This window comes from Festucalex cinctus, chromosome 6 (genome assembly GCF_051991245.1).
Source record: "Festucalex cinctus isolate MCC-2025b chromosome 6, RoL_Fcin_1.0, whole genome shotgun sequence".
In the NCBI taxonomy this organism is placed as follows: domain Eukaryota; kingdom Metazoa; phylum Chordata; class Actinopteri; order Syngnathiformes; family Syngnathidae; genus Festucalex; species Festucalex cinctus.
Genome location: NC_135416.1, coordinates 82,908 through 101,531, shown reverse-complemented (window position 1 = coordinate 101,531; position 18,624 = coordinate 82,908). Strand labels below are relative to the sequence as shown.

Sequence of the window (18,624 nt, the reverse complement as noted above, 5' to 3'; positions counted from 1 at the left end):
CGCCGCGGTTCCACATTTCATTTGCGAGCTCATCTTTGCCATTGAAACAAATGGAAGTGCGATTCATGGCTTCCCGCCGCAGTCCAACATGTCAAGTCATCTTTATTGATAAGAGTGCTTTCAAACAGTGCACACGATTTGAATAGAAATGGGTGTCAAATAAACATGTTGTTGTGGTGATGAGAACATAATTCACCCACGGAACGATGGGATGAAAGGATAAAAGAACAAAATGTTGGTAGGTCTGTGAGCCTCGCGCAGAGTGAGTTGTTGTTGTTGTTGTTGTTGTCAATAAAACGCCAGTCTTTGGCTCTGGACTTCAACACTCCGCCTCCGACTCCCGTCACTACTTGCTACATTGTGATGATGATGATGATGATGCTCGTCAAAGTGCTCCCTCTTTTCCTGGCTCGGCCTGTTGAAGTGCCCTCGAGGCGGTTTGTCCTGACCTGACCAATGGAATTCAATGAATGAGTTCTGCTTTGGTTTGTGGAGGCGACAAACAAGAAGAAGAAGAAGAAGAAGATGATGACGATATGGGACAGATTGCGTTCGTGGCTCCTCTGATGGCTGTCTCGATCAAGTAGCACGATTTGGATTTCTTGGCGTGACCTAACAAAGCGGGAAAGAAAGCAAAGCAACGCTTGGATAGGATCATTTCAAGATGGCCGTCTTCTTCGGTGAAAACAAGATGTCCGCTCATTGAAAAGCATTTGGACTTTGGATGCTTGTCATCATTTGAGGATGACTTGGATTTATTTCCAACGTGTGATGAAATGTCGTTTGACTGCTGTAACCATCTGGCGCCAAATGAAGCCAAATTCATGTCGACTTCATTGGAGAGCCACTCGGACATGATTACAAAAAGAATCAAATGCAGGCTTTAGGTCATGCGAACGTTGCACATGGTGCCAATAACGTCAAATTTCTTCACAAGTGCTCCCATTTTCAAGTTTGGGCTCTTTTGCCGTTTTGACACGTTTCCGCTGCATTCAGGGACCACGGGAAAAACGTGGAGTGATCGTTTCGCTTTGTCACGTTCCGGTTGCATCGGCCAACACGTTTTCGCTTGACAATTGACAACTGGAAAGCAAACATCTGGCTGAGGGAAATTGAAGAAAGTGGCCAGCGGATGACGCGGCAAAACTTGACGGCAGATTGAAAGGCCGGATCGGCGATTCTCGGCTGGGGAAGCTTCATTTGGACGATGATCGCAAACGAGGCAAAGAGGGATCGCCGATCGACCTCAATCGAGACAAAGATGCCTTCCTTGACGTATTGATTTGGAAACGTATGCAAACTTCAATTGTCTCCCGGATGAGCGACACAAACTTGACGACGTGGAAAGTGCAACTTGAATGCACTCAAGAAAGATCCAAAAAGCAGGAAGGCGATTCCTGTCAAGCGATGATTTTTTTTCTTTCTGGCGCATTCTTCCATGTGAAATATCAGCAATATTCAAACAAGTGCAAAACTTTTATTGACGGGATGAAAATGTGCACAAATCATCAAGCGATGCCAACTGGAAAGACTTTTTTTGTTTTCTCTGTATTTGCTTGGCTCAAAAATCGGACTCGTAAATGAAAACAAAAACAAAGCAACGTTGAGCAAACGAGCGGTCAGCGACGCGTGAGGATAAAGAATATGGCCCGAGCGACAAGCGAAGCCGTCTTGCTGCTGGATGAGGCGTCCCGGAAAGAAGATTTGAAGGCGACTTGAGGCAAGCCAAGCGGTGACTTTTTCGCTTTCTTTCCACTATCGGTCGCTACTTGCGGCATCTGCCGATCGCGATTGCCCCTGGAGAAATCCTCCCGTGCAAACTGCGGCCTGAATGTCAAACAATCGCAACGTTTCCATGTCAACGTGTGGAGACTTGTGGCATGAGTGTCAACAAACGCGTCCCATGTTTTCGACTCATCTCCCAACGCCGCCATGTTGGGCGGGACGTGATTGGCGAGCGTGCGTTACCCACAATGCAAGTGTCGCGGCCGACAGCACGCACAAAACGTCAGAAGTCGAGCCATTGGTCCAAGTAGACGCAGTTGGACGGCGAGATCTCGCCGCCTTCGTGACAGTCGGCGAAAACCTGACGGCACAAAAACAACAAGCGCAATGTTGATCCAGCACAATATTCGATTTGCCAGAGGCATCTTTTGTCCAATTACAGTTACAATTCTTGAACCAAACAAAATGTGTATAGAAACAAGTTTCCTCCTCTAAACGTCATGAAGCACATCATCATTTCTACATCAAGTTGTAAAAGTTTGATACGTTTCAAAGATGACAACTGACTAAGTAGTGTCTCAAATGTCGTCCATTTTGGATCCCGTACATGTAAGGGATGGTCTGGCGAGAAACTTTTTTTGGGAGGAGCAAAATGGCCGCCTTGCCATCTCCACAGTCTTGGCCTATCGGCTGGCCAGTCCTAAAAATAGATCAGTGTCCGGTCTCATCATGTGATCGACGGACGACAAGCCGCCTTCATTTCGGCTTTTCAGGGCAGCAACGTCGCCCTCTGCTGGCGACTGAATTGAAGCGCAGGCGAGGAAAGTGGAATCCAATTCGGGGTGAAAGGTCGCGTTTGTGGGGTCGCAAACGATTGGCCGAATTTGTCGGCGCGCTACGTACCGGGCAGAGTCCGCAGGGCGTCTTGACCAGTCCGGCGGGCGCCAGCAACGCGTTGACGGCGCGGTACAACTTGATGCGTCCGTCCACGCTGCCCGCCGTCCCCTCCTTGGCCGCCATCACGCTCATCTCCACCTTGCCGTCGTACACCAGCGTGTCCAGGATGGTCTCCGTGTCGTCCATGGACAGCTCCACCTGGCGGGCGGCGGGGCGCGGGCGTGGGTCGGAGGCGGGGGCGGGGGCGGAGGCCGGGGGGCGGGGCCTACCTTGCTGATGCCCAGCTCGCTGATGTACTTCCAGATCTCGTGCGAGGTGGCGAAGGAAGCGTTCCTCTGCAGCATGGGGCTCTGCTTGCCGTCGTGCGCCGACGCCGCCTGAGCAAAAAGCGTTAGCCGCTAACGCGTTAGCCGCTAACGCCGGCCAAGCCGCACAAAAGCCAAGGGCGGGCCGACGCCATTTTCTTTCCCTTTCCCCTGTCGTGGCCTGACCTTGGCGTGCAGGAACTTGAAGCACTGCTGGTTCAAAACCTCCACAAACTCCGACTCAAAGTCCTGGTCGCTGTACCAGGCGCCGCCCGTCACCGAGCGGTCGGGCTGCACGTTGAACAACATGTACACTTTCTTCTTGGACGCCTGCGCAAACAAACAAACAAACAAACAAACAAACAAACAAAATCTGACTCGGCATTTGACAAGTTTTCAGGCCAAATATTTGAAAGCAGACAGTTTTTTTGTTTTTGTTTTTTTAAGTAGTGACTTGATGTGATTTAGGGGCACGCACTCAAATTGTCTGATATTCATCCCACTCGTTTGAAGTTTGACAGCAATGAAAATGATTCCAACATATAAAATTAAACAACATAAAAAGTGTCTGCACTGATGCAAGTGGATGAAAATTGGGAGTTTGGTGCTCACTCATTTCTACGAAGTGAAACTAAGGAATGAACGTAATGACGGACTCACCGCCACAGACTTGACAGCTTTGATGAGTTTTTTGCTCTCCAGGTTCTTGAGGATCTTGTTGATCTCGGTGAGCGGGAGGTTGCTCTTGAAGCGGATGTCTCGGCTCCAGATGCCTGCCGACATTGCGCGCGTTCGCAGTCCCACAATCGCTTCCTGACAAACTCGCACTCACCTTTGTTTGCGGCGTCTTCGATGATCTGGTAGACGAGCTTCTCCTGGTTATCCGAACCTTTCATCTTGCTGACGTGGCACGCACAACGGGTCACATGACACGCTCAACACGCGCTCGCGCGGTTCCTCACCTGGCACTCTGCGCGTCCTTCAGCCTGTAGAGAAGACCGCTGCTGTTCTTCAGCAGATCCAGAACGCCCTGTCAAGCAAAGGTCAAAGCAGAGGTCAGGGAGCAGACGGACGCGGACGGGACGGACGCGGACGGGACGGACGCGGACGGCAACCTACGCACCAGCGACAGCAGCTTGTTGATGGCGGCGGCCCTCTGCTTGGGGTCCAGGTGGGGCATGTCGTTCTGGACCACCTCGTCCGTGATGCCGTGAGGAAATTGCTGGCACAGCACCTTGATCCTGAAAACACGCCACAGTCGGCAAATGCCTGCACGGACGGACGGACGGACGGACGGACGTTTTCTACGAAACGGCCGGACGCGCCCTTTGACTAGCGCAATGTGCTAATTGCTGCTAGCCGGCTCTTTCCATCCCCCCCCTCAATATTACGACATGCCGTTATTTGTTTCAATGTCGCCTTCCCACATTTGTTTGTTTATTTCACAAAATCACACAAGTCATAAATTCAATGACACTTCCGTGCGATCAACAAAGTCTTCTCACCATGGAATATACATTTTTGCTTGAATTGTGAAAAAGCATGCCCCAAAAAGCTATGAGCTTATGAACCGGGGACTCGGGGAGGGGGTCCAGGTACACTGACCTCCATAATTGCCAGCCCCGGTCAAAATGTGTTCATATGAGCCTTCCAGTCAGTAAATTGAGTGCTGTTGAAAGTCGTCGACACGGTTGAGCAGGCACAAACTCGAGCTCCCCGCACGGCCATCTCAGTCCCCAGACCTCAACCCCATTGAGAAGCCGTGGGGGGCCTCAACGTAGTCGAGAGCAGAGGAACCGGCTCACTGGATGATTTTGAGCAAAGTGGTCCAATTGTGCATCTTGTCAAACATTCCTGGACTAGTTGCGGTGCTGTTTTTTGTCCTACAAAGTATGCATTCATATCTGCTCACATGAGTTGATGTCAAATGTTGGTCCAACATTATTTCGGGGGAAATGAATTTATGTATGAGACGCTTAAGAAAACAGCTTAAGCACCAGTAAGTGTCGAGCTCGAATCGTAGAGTGACGAATGAAAACACGTCAACATCATTTGACAAAATGCGCAACGTGAAGTGACTTGAAAGTTGGAAAGCTTCAACCAAAGTTTCTGACCTGTTTTCAATTTCGGCGGGTTCGCAAAAGTTTGTTTCCTTCTTCACTTTCACTTCCGACATCTTGAACGTCCTCTTGGCCACTCGATAGTTGAGATTTTAAAATGACTTGACTCACTGACGAATGTTGTTATCGTTTTAGCCGCTTAGCTGCTAGCCAGCCATGCTTCTGTTTAGTTGGGGGTCCTAAAAAGCTAATGCAGACGCGGGGACGTCCAAAACTATCGCCTGCCAATTTGCAACATTGACCGAAAGACAAAGCATATCGTTAGCGTCGTCTTAATGTAATTTATTATTCGTGCTTATTATGTTTTGTTGTTGTCGTCGTCGCACTAAATGTGATTGCTTGCTAGCTAGAACCAGAGACCGCTGTCCGGGGTCCTAAAAAGCAACACCGACATGCGGACGTCCAAACTATTGCCTGATCGAAAACCCAATTACCGGTGTCGAAACCTTACTAACGTGACATTTTCGGAGCGAATAACAAATTTTCAAGACCATCTGGACTTGGGGAAATATTATCTGATTATGTGAGGACTTGTTTTCAAGTGAAGTGAGAAAGTATCTCTCCAGGCAGCCCTTGTGCACCGCCACCGGCTCGCCGCATCGCGAAATGAAGCTACCGGCGGCCATCTTGCGTTGCCACTTGGTCAGCGTGCCTAACATGAATATTACCGACATTGCTTTCTCCGCTGCGTGTTCATGTACTTATTTTGGCTCTCAACGGCGAGAATTCCGCCGTTTGTGGCGTACGAGACACACTGTCCTAAGATAATACATGCGTCGTTTTCAGCCAAAATCCAAATAGAAGCAAGCTGTCGGGAGCAGTGCTGGCAACGCAAGATGGCTGCCTTCCTACTTCATCCGAGTGAGGCCAATCGCGAAAGCGTGTGTGCAACACGTGACAGAAACGAGGACAGAGGCGGGAGCAACGGTTGCCGTGGTGACGCGCACACAAAACACGCTCGCAACAGTCTTCATCAACTTGGCTCCAAGTAAGTTTTATTTTTTATTTAAACTCTATAATCAATGGATAGGACGATTACAAACTGTACTTGTTTTCGTGGACTGCCGTGCAAGCTTTGGACTTTGACGTCATCGTGTTGATTGGTTTGATTGACAGCTCGGACATACGCGAGTATGACAGCGGGGGCGGTGGCGGCGCCGCGTATTATTCCCATCATGCAACGGGACAAGCTGACGTCGTCAAAGAACCGCCTTGACACCAGCACGCTAGTCTGCATTCAGTCCGGTACGTGTTGGAACGTGACGAAGGCAAAAAGAAATCCCAACTTCAACTTTGCAATTTCATTTCACCATTTTTTCACCATTCATGTCACATTTTCCCAAACTTGTTTGCTGGCCAGCATAAAGCTGAGATGCTGACGTTGATGCCAACGATGTGGCGGTCACATCAATGACGTCATGGCGTTGTTGCGTGTGCGCGCAGACACGGCGGAGGCGGGGCTCTTCTTCACGCTGGACGGCTCCAAGCCAGGAAGCGGCGGGCGCCGCTACTCGTCGCCTTTCCTGCTGCCCAGCGGCCGAGTGTGCGTCCGAGCCGTGGCCGCCACCAGGTAACGTCGACAATGATGTCACTTCCTGCCTACTCCGGCAACAAACACAAATTGCGATTGGCCGATGGGCTCGTGTGGTGTTCGTGCGATTGAATGCAAATGTTACGTCGCGAACTGAACGTTGACTTGAACGTTGACTCGCGTCACTTCCTGTCAACAGTGACGGCCGCCAGAGCGCCACCGTCACCAAAGTCTTCGTGGTCCGGGAGGCGGGGCCTTCGCAGCAGGTGGATCCGATTGACTTGCGTCTCCAGCCGTTGACGACGCCCACCTTTCGGCGAGCCCGCAATGCCGCAAAGCCTTCTCTAAAAAAACGCGCCGCTTGCTCCCTCTCATGGCGCGAATTTTGGAGAGCGGCTTGGCGATTTGCCGGGAATGCGGCGAAAGTGGGCGTCGTCAACGGAGTGCCCGCCCAGCTGTGGCATCAAGTTGCGCTGTTCCCTTCCAGCAGGCCAGCCCGGGAGAACGTTTGCACCGGGACGACGACACGACCACTTCACGCTGGCCTCAAGGTTGACATTCTTAACCACGCCTTTTTTTGGTTGTTGTTGAAATGGCTGACGTTGCTAATGCTAACTAGGAGTGTAATGATATATCAATATTGCGATCAATTGTGATACTTTGTCTCCCAATAGATTATTGATACGCCTACACAAGTATCGTGATATTTGTCGTTAATATTCAGCCACTGCAACAGCTCCTTTGTTCATGACTTATTGAGCAATTCTTTGGTGGGCCACTAGCGGGAGCCCCTCATAAGAGTGGCAGGGAAATGGACGCAAGTCTTCGGCGAAGAAGACTCATCAGCTTACTTTTATTATTATTCAACTCAACTTTATAAAGCGCTTTAAAGAACATGTTCTTATTTTTCATTTCTATATTATACATATATTTATATTATTTATTATATATTTAGTTATTTTATTTCATTTAGAAGATTTTATGTATTCTTTAATATTTGATTTTTTTTTTCATTATTTATATCAAATTTAACTATTTTTTCATAGCTTATCGTGGATTTATTACCTGACCAATATATCGATAATCGTTATCGTGAGCCTTGTATAACAGATCGTGTACACACACTAACTAGTAGCAAGTAGCAATTAGTAATTAGTAAATAGTAATTAGTCACGTCTTCTTTGTTTAGGCTCGAAGGTGACGGGCAGCCAGCGGCCCCTGCCGGGTCCTCGCGTGGCTCCACCCGCCGGCGTTTCCGAGGTAACAAAACAAACAAAACAAAAGACGAGAGCCGTGTCGTCTTTTTACGTTTGCGTGCTTCTCGTTTGTCTGAGCGCGTCCCGACGCCGACTTGGCAACAGGATGAAACTTACGACAGCCGGACTCGCCGTCACAAGCCGGGCCAAACGAAGCTCCTCCCCCCCAACCGCCAACTGTTGTACTACTTTCCGTTTTTGAACGGTTGCGTCGTGTCTTTTGTGCAATTGTCACGTTTGCAAACACGTGATCACGACCTTCGTCAGCTTTGTTGGAAAGCAAAGCGTGTTGAGCCTCACGCTCCGACACAAAACACACAAACGCACACATTCACATCAAAAACGGTCACGTGCGTGTGCACGCAATCTCCATGCGCCATTTTGGCTCATTTACAAACGCATTCGCTACCACGGGTGTGTCATGTTTGTCAGCGTGTCCTCGGAACAGCTCGACAATTTTCTGCACGTCGGGCGGCGCTTCACTTGCCTCCTTGCCCGCACGCAACAAACGCCGCCCTGTTGGCGAAGGGCGGGTACTGCGGCGCGACGCCAAACCTGACGACGCTTTTGTGTGCGCGCGTCAGCTGGCGACTTGCGTGTGGTGCGACGCTCAACTTCCAGTCGACGCCGGCGTGTGTTCCAGGGGCCACGCCCCCATTCTCCAGCAGCTCCGCCCCCGCCCGCAGGTATACACGTGCACGTCAAACGTAACAAATGTACACGCTCAATGACGGATTCTTGTGTGTCAGGCTCAAGTTTTGTGCGCGTGTTGCGGACGAGGGAACCCGGCGGACCTGTCAACGTGTTTGACGTGCGACACGGACCTCCACGCGGTAACGCACAACTTACATGTCAACAAAAGGTGTGCGTGCGTGCGTGCGTGGAGGTGAACAGCGCCCCTTGTGTCCAGGAGGACTCATCACACGAGAGCAACGTTTCCTGTTCCGCGTGTCGACGGCCCAACCGCGCACACGCTCGCTACTGCGACTGGTGTGGCGCAAAGGTGCGCGCACACGCACGCTCGCGCGCGCGCACGCACGCACGCACAATCCCACAAATGTTTGTTGTGGTGTTGTAGCGCGAGCGAGCGGCGTGCGAGGATCCCCGTGCCGCCTCCTGCCTGGACGCCACGCCCACTTCCTGCCATGACATCAGCGCATCAACTTCCCAGGTAGCGAAAGGCTTTCCCGATGACGCGTTGGCCGGCCCCCCCGCCAGCGCCGCCGCCGAGCGCCACGCGCAGTCGCGGCAACGGTCCGCCGACGGCGGGCGGCCGCCGCTCACCGCCGTCAGCCCGGGGAGAGGTGAGCGCGCTCCAGGGCAATGACGTAAGACCATGATGTCACGTGGTTGTGGGCGTGTCCATCAGGTTACTGGAGGCAACAGCTGGATCACGTGTGCGCCCACTTGAGGAGTTTTACCCACAACGACGCCCCCTTCAGGACGCTGCTGGGAGAGCCCCGCCTGGGCCGCGTACGCTCATCTGCGCCGGACAGGAAGTGAGTGCGCGCTCACTTCCCGTCTCCTCCTCCTTCCCTCAGATGACCTCCGCCGTGCTTGAGGAGGACGCCGGGCAGGTCAGCCTGACGCTCGGCTTCGTCCGACAGAACGTGAGACCACGAGCCGGTTCAAAGGTCATCGGGGCCAACGCCACCTTCACTTATCTTCCTTTTTGCTTCTCAGGTCGCCGGCGAAGCCACACACAAGATGGCGACGGCTCATCAAGGTCAGTGACCTCGTTGGCCATTTGTCGTTAGCGTCTCTGATTTTGTTTTTGCGTGCGCTGACAGGAAGTGGAAGCAAAGCGAGTGGCGGTGAGACGGTGCGACTCGCACGCACGTCCGCTGACATCGGGCCCCTCCCCCTTTCTCAGGCAAGGGACATCCAGCTGCTCCAGGAATTAGGCCCGGGTCACGGTGGCGTGGGCGTCGTCCAGCGGCTCCTGGATCAGGTGAGGAGTAGCGGGCGATCGGGCGACCGCCCGCCAACAACTGCCCGTCCTCGTCCCCCAGGGGGCGGACCCAGACTGCTGCGCCGGCGACGGCCGTCCCGCCGCGACCATCGCCGCCGTCAACGGGCACCACGCCGTCCTCCCGCTTCTACTGCAGCGCGGCGCCGACGTCGACCGCACATCTGGCCCGTAAGATGGAGCCCGTCGCGACGCTAGCGTTAGCGTACGGGAAGGTCGGCGGTAAAACGGTTGCCAGTTATGCAGCAGAAATGTCTCGTTCATTTCTCATTTGAAGAAAAGAAAATGATCGCATGCTGGGATTTGCTTTTTCTCCGTGCAAACAAGTGCAACTAACGTCACCAGACCATATTCACAAGCAGATTCCGTTCACCTTCATCTGACCATTTGAAACATAGAAGGGCCAAAACATCCCTCGTCAAAATTCAACTGCACTACAAAAACAAGCCACCAGAGGGTGCTACAACTGCACAAATGGAAATCATCTTGACTTTTTTTTTTTTAACAAATGTGCTGCTTTTAATATCGTGACATGATGACAATGACAACATATTGTGGCAGTTTTAATATCACGATATTGCTGTTATTGTTACATCCCTAGTGGCGAATGGTGGTAGTACAACTTTGACAATTGAAGTCCGCCGCCATTTGTGGAGGGTTCGACAGGATTGGCCTGTGACGATCAATCATCAACACATGGAATTGAAATATTCATTGCAGCAAAAGTGGCTTAGCCACTTGTTAAAGATACGAAAGAAGAGTTTGAACGGCTTTCGTGTTAGCATTGGCGCTAACTAACTACCATGCGTGTGCTGTGCTCTTCCTCCCCTTTGAGAATGAAGAACACGGCGCTGCACGAGGCCGCCGCGCTCGGACCTCCAGGTCTCGACTGCGCGCGGGTTCTCCTCAGGTAGCTTTTGCCCGTTTCACGGATGTGGCGCAATAACGACCGCCCTGATGAAAATGGCCGCCCGCGCAAATAAATAGTCCAGGTGACAAAAGTGCCGCCCACGTTTGCCTTTCAGTTGCAACGCCGGCACCGCAATTCGGAACAAAGACGGCCTGACGGCGTACGACGTGGCCGCCGCCGCCGGATGCGCCGCCATGATGTCGTTACTGGACGCCGTGGAAGGGGCGGGGCTTACACCCAGCTAAACAAGCTCAGCGTACATGTGAGCGACACACGAGTGGAGAAAAAACAAACGCTTGAGTGTTTACTGACTTTTTATTGGCAGATGAAGATGAAGACGGACGGACGGACGTGGAGGCGGGGTCAGCGTCGCAATCGCAGGAAGAAGGCGTGTCGACAGTCGGCGCTGTCCAGCGCGTAGTACTTGTCGTAAAAGTCCAGGATGTACTCCTCGGCCTGGAAGCCGAACTTCTGGTACAGCAACATGGCCGGATTGCTGGCCGACACGTGCAGCGTCACGTCTTTGCCCATGCACGTCTCGCAAAACAAAAACAGCACATATCAAATACTCATCAACGATTTTGGTGGGTTTTGTGTTGCACTTTTGCCAGTTGATGACTTCATTTGAGGAGCAAATTGCAAACATTTGATGTTGCAGGTGAATTTCAGAGAAGTCAAGCAAAAGATGACAACATCCCCAATGAAATATTGATTTTTTTTCTCTTAAATTTGCAGAAATAATCAGAAAAAATACAAATAAATAAATTTACGAGGTAAAATGCAAATCAATGATCACATTTGTGGAGTCAATTTTGTGGAGGTTCCCCCCATGCCCCGCCCCCCCCAGGGAAGTAACGCGAGGATTTTCTTCAAGGGATAATTGACCCATTGAACAATTTTCAGCAGTGAAAAGTTCATATTTTGTCGAGAATGAATTGGATCGCTTCATTAGTTTTCATGTACAATTCATTCCTTTTTTCTACTTGCCGTCGACTGATGATGACATCACCTGTGCTAAGGAAGTAGGTAACAATTGGTCGTGACCTGCTTCCTCAGCGCAGGTGATGTCATCAGTCGACAGCATTAATACAGAATTGTATTAATTGTACAGGAAAAATAATGACGACGTTACCACATTCATTAGAGACAAAATGGGAACTTTTTACTGCTAAAAATGTCTCAATGAGTCAAGTATCCCTTTAAAATATGCACATGATGAAATGATGGCAGTTTATGAATATCAGTCAGGTGAGCAGCCAAACAAGGAAGCCAAGAGGAAAGGTGTGGTTTGTTTGTTTGTTTGTTTGTTTGTTTGTTTGTTTCGGGCCGGCGCTCACCTGTATGAGGTGGTAGATCATGAAGGTTCCGATGCCGGCCCGCCGCCACTCGGGATGGACCAGCAGGAAGGAGACGTACGCTTCGTTGTACTTGACGTCGGGCACCATGAAGCCGAAGCCCACCACCACCTTCTTGTACAGCGCCACCACGCTGAAGTCGGGGTACTGCAGGCACTCCGACAGGTCCACTCCTGAGGGGGCGGGGCAAAGGTCACGCGGGCGGGGGCCCACGTCTGCGCGCGTCAACGTTACCTGGCCAGAAGGCGTGTCGACACATGGCGTTGACGGAGGGGATGTGATTGGGCCGCACGTAGCAGTAGTCCAGGGGGGCGTCGGCCTGCGGGCTCCAGCCGGGCTCCCGGCGGTGGGCGTGCGCCCGGATCTCCGCCAGCAGCCGCATCTTCGGGGGACGGCTCTCGTAGTCGCGCCTGGCACCGCAACGACACGCCCGCAAAAGTGCGGCTTGCAATCAACAAATTGGGACCACGGGTCACGAGAAAGACCCAAAATTGGGCAAACTATCAAACGTCCACTTCCTCTTCAGCAGCGCAGCAATCTAAAATGTCAGTAGCGCCCCCCAGTGGACACAATTGACGACAACAGTTACTTGACCTTTGCCAGCCGTTTGCCTTCATTCATCCCCACCAAGAACGCGTCCGCACGCCAAACAAGACAAAAATACTCCCACAAGTGCACAAGCGCTAGCGCTAGCTAAGTTAGCTAAATAACGGACGAGGGGAAAACACTGTGGCCAAAATGGCGGATAAGGGGGCCAAAATGGCGGACCGGGCGGAACCGTTGTAGTCAAAACGCCTTCAGTCGAGGACTCCCTGTATCTGCTCTGACATTTTCTTTCTTTAGCGGTTGTTTTTTTTTGCTTTGCTTTTGAATTTGAGTACGACGTGTTGCCACTTGATCGCTAAATTTCCAAAGTTGTTGTCCAACGACAAGAAACGTCAGCTGCTTTAGCAAGCAAGACAAATAACGTCCTGCTCAGACCATTTAGTGATGTGAAAATGAAAATTCTGCACTGCATCGTGCAAATAAACTCATGAAATTGCTCCAAATGTTTGATATGAATTTGGAGGCCGCGTTGGCGTCTTTCCGATCTTGACGGACGGGCCCGATTCGTTTGCTGTTGAGTCACCGAGTGCGCCTTCACTCGTCAATAGCGTAAGCGCCGGTTTAGCAAACGAGAGCAGCTGAGCCCGTCAGGCGCTGTCATGTCATTTTTGGTGGACAGCAAGTGGCAAAAAAAACAAACCAAAAAAATCCTCTGAAATGAACTTGATGCCGATTCCCTGAACACAAAATTCATCTGAAGCCAACGCCGCCTTTTGGCTAGCGCTCAATAACATCAACAACGTTTTGAACTCAACTTCCCTTTAAAAAAAAAAAAAAAAAAAAGTGGGATTGGAGTGAAGTGCTTGGGCTCAGCCAATCAGAGAGCTGGCATCAAGTCAGCTGAGCTTGTTTGCAGTGATGAAAAATTTCTCAACAATTGTTTTCCTTTTGAAAATGAAACAAAAACTAAAATAGAAGCCCTTCATTAGAACGATAACTAAAATATCCACTCAACTGTCAATTTAGTCGACTAAAATTGGATGCAAAGTCAAATACAAGCAGATGACGAAAACTTGAATTGGAGTCAATGGAAGTGAAGCGTGCTTGTTTGTACCTGATGAATGCTTTGAGGAGGCGTGACGTGTACGGACTCTTGATGCTTTGCTCCGAGGCGCCGTCGGCTCCCGTCAAGCGGCAGCAGAAGGACAGCTGAGGCGAGGGCAAGCCGCGACCGGCCCCACCTTTCACCTGCGCGGGACAGCCGTGCAAAGCCAGGCCCACGTCAAGCCAAAAAAAAAAAAAAAAAAAAAAAAAAAAAAAAAAAAAAAAAAAAGAAATCAGCCGTCGGGCGGCCAACATTACCTGGAAGCGGTCCAAGACGCGCAGATCCCGGCCGCCGGCGCCGCGCCCGTCGCCGGCCGCCGGTCGCGCGGCGTAGGCCCCGCCCACCAGGCTGAGCGCGCGGTCGATGTCCAGCAGGGGGAGCCCTTGCCGCCGCTTGGCCTGGCGCACCATCAGCTTGCGGCGGAGGCGGCGGGCCTGCGGCGTGACGGCCAGCGCCAGCGGGCAGGCGTCCAGGCGGCGCCGCAGCGCCCGCTCCTCGTACGGGCCCGCGTGGGCGTAGCGGGGAAGGGGAGGGGCCCCGTGGCTCTTGTCGCCGCGGGCTGCCCTCTTGCGCTCCGGAATGTCGTGTGAGGCGGAGAGACGCCGGCCCGCCGCGTCGTCAAAGTGGCTCCGGCGTGCGCCGGCATCGTCGTCGTCGTCGTTATCGTCGTCGCTGTCCGCCTCCCTCTTGATGTGGGGCGGCGGCAGGCGGAGCTTCTTGCGCGCGGAGGCGGCAGGGGGAGGGGCGTACTCCATGCCGGGGTCGATCATGGCGTCCGCCTCCATCTCCTCGTCATCTGCAGCGCTCAAAAACACGAGTCGATGAGGGACGCGCGCAAACTCCGTCTGCAAACGGCCATCGTCTTTTTCAGCCCTTTTCACTTGATGGGATCGCGCTGATTGTCCCCACAAGATCAAAGCATTTTCTGAAGCACATCTCCTGACGATTAGCCATTTCATTCACCAAAAAACAAAACAAAAGTCATTCTTGAAAAGAAAAAGGGGCCAGAAAGACGTCAAAGTTGTAATCAACGGCAAAAAAAATTCAGAGGCTTTCAAAGTAATTCAACCAAATAATTCAACAGCATCACCTTGTGCTAAAAATAGTTTTCCAACAGTTGTAACACTTTTATATAGTTAGAAAAAAAATACAAATAAGACTTGAGATGATTTGGTTTTATAATCCAGATTGTTCCACAAACTGACACCTTGAGTGCAAATACTTTCATTCGTTTTGTTTTGTTGTGTATTTCGGCTTGGGGGAAACAAAACAAAAAAAAAAACCATCCGTTTCTCTTCATTTGTACTCACTTTTACTTTTTTTGCATGTTAATTGGTCAAATTTGATGATTGGATTTATACATTATTTGAAGGCGCTGAAACTCCATCAATTCTTTTCATGTGAAAGTTTTTAGTTGTTTGAATATTGGATGAGAAAAGGAGCCAAATAGAGTCGGCGTTTCGAAATTGCGGCGCAAATGCCACATTTGGCCATGCCAAGCGCCGACGTTTCCGATGGCCGCCGGCCGGCGTCAGCAACTTACCGTGAAAGAGCGCCTGCGGCGGCATGGCGTCCGGGATGAGGTCGGCCTCCGACAGCAGGCTGGGCGTGGCCGAGTGGGAGGCGGGCGTCCCGGGGGCCGACAAGTCGGGCGAGGGCGACGGCGACGGGCTGCTCAGCGGCGTCCGGTCCGAGGAGCTGAGCGAGGAGAAGTCCACCACCTCGCCTTTTTCCAGGAGCGAGTCGGCCGGCCGCCGGACGGCCCCCGCGCTGCGCCCGCCGCCGCCGCCGCCCGCTTTGGCAAAGCCCGCCTCCTTCTGAGCCCGCCGGATGTCTTTGGCCTCCTGCGTGCGCGAGCGTTTCTCCTTCAGCTGCATGGCCGTCTCCACCGGGTTCCTGCCGGCGCCGGCGCGCTTGCGCAGGCCTTCCGCCGCCACGCCCGCCTCCGCCGCCGCCGCCGATTTGCAGGCCGCGCCTGCCAGTGACCATTGCCTCCATCAACACATTTTCATCGTGCGCATTTCTTTTCCAGACAAAACAAGAACTCAAATTGAATCCAATCATTGAGACGAAAAACGCTAACTAAAATGCACTGACAATTTCGTCAATGACAAAAACCAACGTGAAAATTCACACAATCCAATCAGAAGGAATCAAACGCATTGATAGTGCAGCTGTAAGATTCATCTCAGACGCACTTTTTTTTTTATTTAGGCGAAAACGGTTGTATGAAACGCGTCTTGCGTGTTATCCAAATAGGCGTGTTGTCATTTTCTGTCTAAAAGTTGAAATGTACGCTCAAGGAAAATATCGACGATACAGTAACTTCCCTCGTTATCGCGAGGTTCACTCGCAGATTTTGCATGCATTTTTTTGTCACGGTAACATAGCTATTTCATAAAACGTATGAAGGTTTTAACACAATGTTGAAATGTGAGAAAATGTGAAAAAAATGTGAGGGCTTTTTTCGCCTTCCAAATTGGAGTAATTCTAACCCCGGGTTTTCACCGGTTGCGGTTTCGGTGCGGTCCGGCGACGCAAGCAATTAGATTCCATTCATTCGAATGGTGCAGTTTACACCGCTTGCGGGTGCGTTGCGTGTCGACTGCGGAAGGCCTGCGGCGTGCCGCAAGCCTTCCGCAAGGATAGACCTATTTTCTATTTTTGCCGGACGCCGCAGCGGTAGGCCTCCGGCAAATGGCAAGCTAGCACAAAACACATCGAGCGGGACAGGAAGACCGAGGCAGTTTCAAAATAAATTTCCGGTTACCTTTCAGAATAAAATACTCGCCAGCTCCTATTTCGCAAGTTTTTCAGCAAAACGTGACGTGGGCGTCGCCGGGCCATGTGCTCATTCACGGTTTAGACACCAGCGAACATGGACGAGGAGAGGTTTATATTGGAGGTGGAAAACCACAAAATAATATATGACACGGCACATCCTTTTTATAAGGACTGTAATGTATTGTGAGTTTGATGTTCGCGATTGCTTGTTGTGCCCGTCTCGCTTGCCGTACTGAGCGGCAGCCGGACGCGGAAGACAGAAATAAAGAGTGGACCCGCACTGACCCGACTCTCGTTATTAATATACTTTACAAGGACAACCAAAAAAAGGATGCTGCATGGAATCTCATATCTTTCTGCTTCTCTGTTGAGCAGACTTTCTGTATGTTTGTCGTTGTGAAATGCCACATGATCGCGCGCGCGCGGTCCCGCGAGACACGTTGGGAAGTGGGCGGCGACGGAGCTGCCGGACCGCAGCTGTGCGGAGCCGGTGTGGATTGACAAAAAAATTGACCCGTCCGGAGCACGCAGTCAAGACGCACCGCACCGCAACCGCATCCGGTGAAAACCCGGGGTAAATGTAAGCGATCAAACCTTTTCCGCAATGAAGAACGCTTTGCTTTGCTCCGCACTCACATTCCCATGTGCTCGCTATATGTGATCTTAACACAAGCACAAGATGTCATGTAAGGCAGCAGAATGGTTCCAGGCAGTCTGCTGATAGGTCGCCTGTTTTCTGTTCAGCACACACGTACTCCACTCACATCGAGACAAACAAGTGTTCCGACTACGTTTTGCATTTGCATTATTAGAGTTGGAACACGGATGGAAGTAGGAGAGGAAGGGGATTTTTTTCCAGCGAGCGCAGTCGTGAATTGGATCAGTCAGTTCCTCTCCTCTCTCCTCGCGAGCTTTTGTCAAACCTGACATAAAGCTAACTCTTAGATTTCATTTTTTGCGTGTATTTTTTGGAACCGAACCCCAGCGGAAAACGAGGGAACACCGAATTGGCTAAACTGTCAACTTAGGCAAGTCAAATTGACGAAAGACGACTAAAACTTGAAATCATTTTAGTCAAAAGTCGACAACTAAATGAACATTTCTTGTCCAATGAAAGCTGAGGTCGGAAAGGCGGGCTCACCTTTCAGCTTGGCGGCGGCGGCTTTGTGGGCGTGGCCCCGCAGGACGGGCGGTCGGTTGTGGACCAGCTTCCACCATCCCGGCTCGCTGAACTCCTGCGCCCCCGAGCGGAAGAAAGCGGGACTGCCCACCGACAGGCAGCCCGCCACCGTGCTCCACCAGGTGGACGTCTTTTTCCTGCCGGGGGCGGCCAGAGCGCGTCAGACCGGGACCGGCGAGCCAGACCCCACGACGGCAAGTCACCTGGATCCCAGGAGGAAGTTCCAGTGGCGGCCGATGAAGGCGCAGATGTCCTCCTTCCAGCGGAAGTAGCCTTGGCGTCCGCTGCCCTCCAGCGACAGATTGTACATGGCCAGCATCACCACCTGGCGCACAGCCACACGTTAGCCCACGGCGGCGGCGGCAGCGGCAGCGGCGGCGGCGGCGGCGGGGTCCCACCTGCTGCCAGGTGAGCCGCATCCTCTCAAAGGTCTCCTTGCCGTCCTCGGAGCAGTCGCGGCACACGAACTTGAAGAAGTTGTCGCCTTTCAGGTAGCTGGGCTGGTCGCCGTGGAGATGAGCTAAACGTGATATTTGATTTCGAACTGTATATGTCATAAAAGCACAAAATATTCTCTTTGCCTTGAAAGAGGAGTTCAAATGCTGAATAGATTTGATAGCGCAGACGTCAAATGTGAAAAGCCGTCGTCGCGACAATCGGACGCAAGCGGAGGATGAGGACGAGTCGTACCTGCGGGGATCCACTTGTGGCAGCGCTCGCAGTAAAAGGCCAAGCGGTGGCAGGCCCAGGCGCCGTCGGCCTCCTCGGCCAGGTCGCTGGCCAGCGAGTCGCCGCTGTGCTCGTGGGACAGGTCCAGCGAGCCGCGCTCCGACGACTCCACGATCAGAAGCGTCTCGCCCTCCACCTCGCCCTCCTCCAGGCCCTCCGAGGCCGACGTGCACGCCGCCTCGTCCTCCGCGCCGCCGCCGCTGCCGTCCATG

At 52.0% G+C, this 18,624-nt stretch overlaps 3 protein-coding genes across 9 annotated transcripts; 1 reads left to right on the top strand and 2 right to left on the bottom strand.

Moving 5' to 3' along the window:
- Window positions 1-82: 82 nt before the first annotated feature.
- On the bottom strand, window positions 83-5,555 carry polr3f (polymerase (RNA) III (DNA directed) polypeptide F). 3 transcript variants are annotated; one of them, XM_077525751.1, is made up of 10 exons: window positions 5,042-5,555; window positions 4,051-4,168; window positions 3,890-3,957; window positions 3,760-3,827; window positions 3,588-3,700; window positions 3,114-3,257; window positions 2,892-2,999; window positions 2,629-2,820; window positions 1,973-2,086; window positions 83-612 (listed from the first exon to the last, which is right to left on the bottom strand). In XM_077525751.1, the coding sequence occupies exons 1-9, from the start codon at window positions 5,101-5,103 to the stop codon at window positions 2,009-2,011; spliced, it is 951 nt and encodes a 316-aa protein (XP_077381877.1). In that variant the 5' UTR covers window positions 5,104-5,555; the 3' UTR covers window positions 83-612; window positions 1,973-2,008. The 3 variants fall into 3 exon arrangements, with proteins under 3 accessions (XP_077381877.1, XP_077381876.1, XP_077381875.1); XM_077525750.1 differs by lacking the exon at window positions 83-612 and adding an exon at window positions 1,442-1,827; XM_077525749.1 differs by lacking the exon at window positions 83-612 and having other exon boundaries at window positions 1,442-2,086; window positions 5,042-5,551.
- On the top strand, window positions 5,019-11,494 carry dzank1 (double zinc ribbon and ankyrin repeat domains 1). Of its 5 annotated transcripts, none has more exons than XR_013284143.1 (18): window positions 5,019-6,035; window positions 6,164-6,292; window positions 6,491-6,617; window positions 6,778-6,844; window positions 7,066-7,129; window positions 7,768-7,838; window positions 8,419-8,520; window positions 8,584-8,667; window positions 8,745-8,837; window positions 8,913-9,138; window positions 9,204-9,307; window positions 9,376-9,444; window positions 9,518-9,560; window positions 9,625-9,785; window positions 9,847-9,974; window positions 10,646-10,713; window positions 10,829-10,975; window positions 11,045-11,493. XR_013284143.1 is itself a non-coding variant. In XM_077525746.1 (18 exons), exons 2-17 carry the CDS (start codon window positions 6,181-6,183, stop codon window positions 10,956-10,958), a joined length of 1,656 nt encoding a protein of 551 aa, XP_077381872.1. In that variant the 5' UTR covers window positions 5,019-6,035; window positions 6,164-6,180; the 3' UTR covers window positions 10,959-10,975; window positions 11,039-11,492. The 5 variants fall into 5 exon arrangements, 3 of the variants coding, with proteins under 3 accessions (XP_077381872.1, XP_077381870.1, XP_077381869.1); XR_013284142.1 differs by having other exon boundaries at window positions 11,039-11,493; XM_077525746.1 differs by having other exon boundaries at window positions 10,639-10,713; window positions 11,039-11,492.
- Window positions 11,077-18,623, bottom strand: kat14 (lysine acetyltransferase 14). Its single transcript, XM_077525742.1, has 10 exons — window positions 18,374-18,623; window positions 18,082-18,203; window positions 17,887-18,008; window positions 17,645-17,820; window positions 15,263-15,694; window positions 13,977-14,515; window positions 13,729-13,862; window positions 12,303-12,478; window positions 12,051-12,241; window positions 11,077-11,250 (listed from the first exon to the last, which is right to left on the bottom strand). The coding sequence occupies exons 1-10, from the start codon at window positions 18,621-18,623 to the stop codon at window positions 11,077-11,079; spliced, it is 2,316 nt and encodes a 771-aa protein (XP_077381868.1).
- Between the last annotated feature and the right edge of the window lies 1 nt (window position 18,624).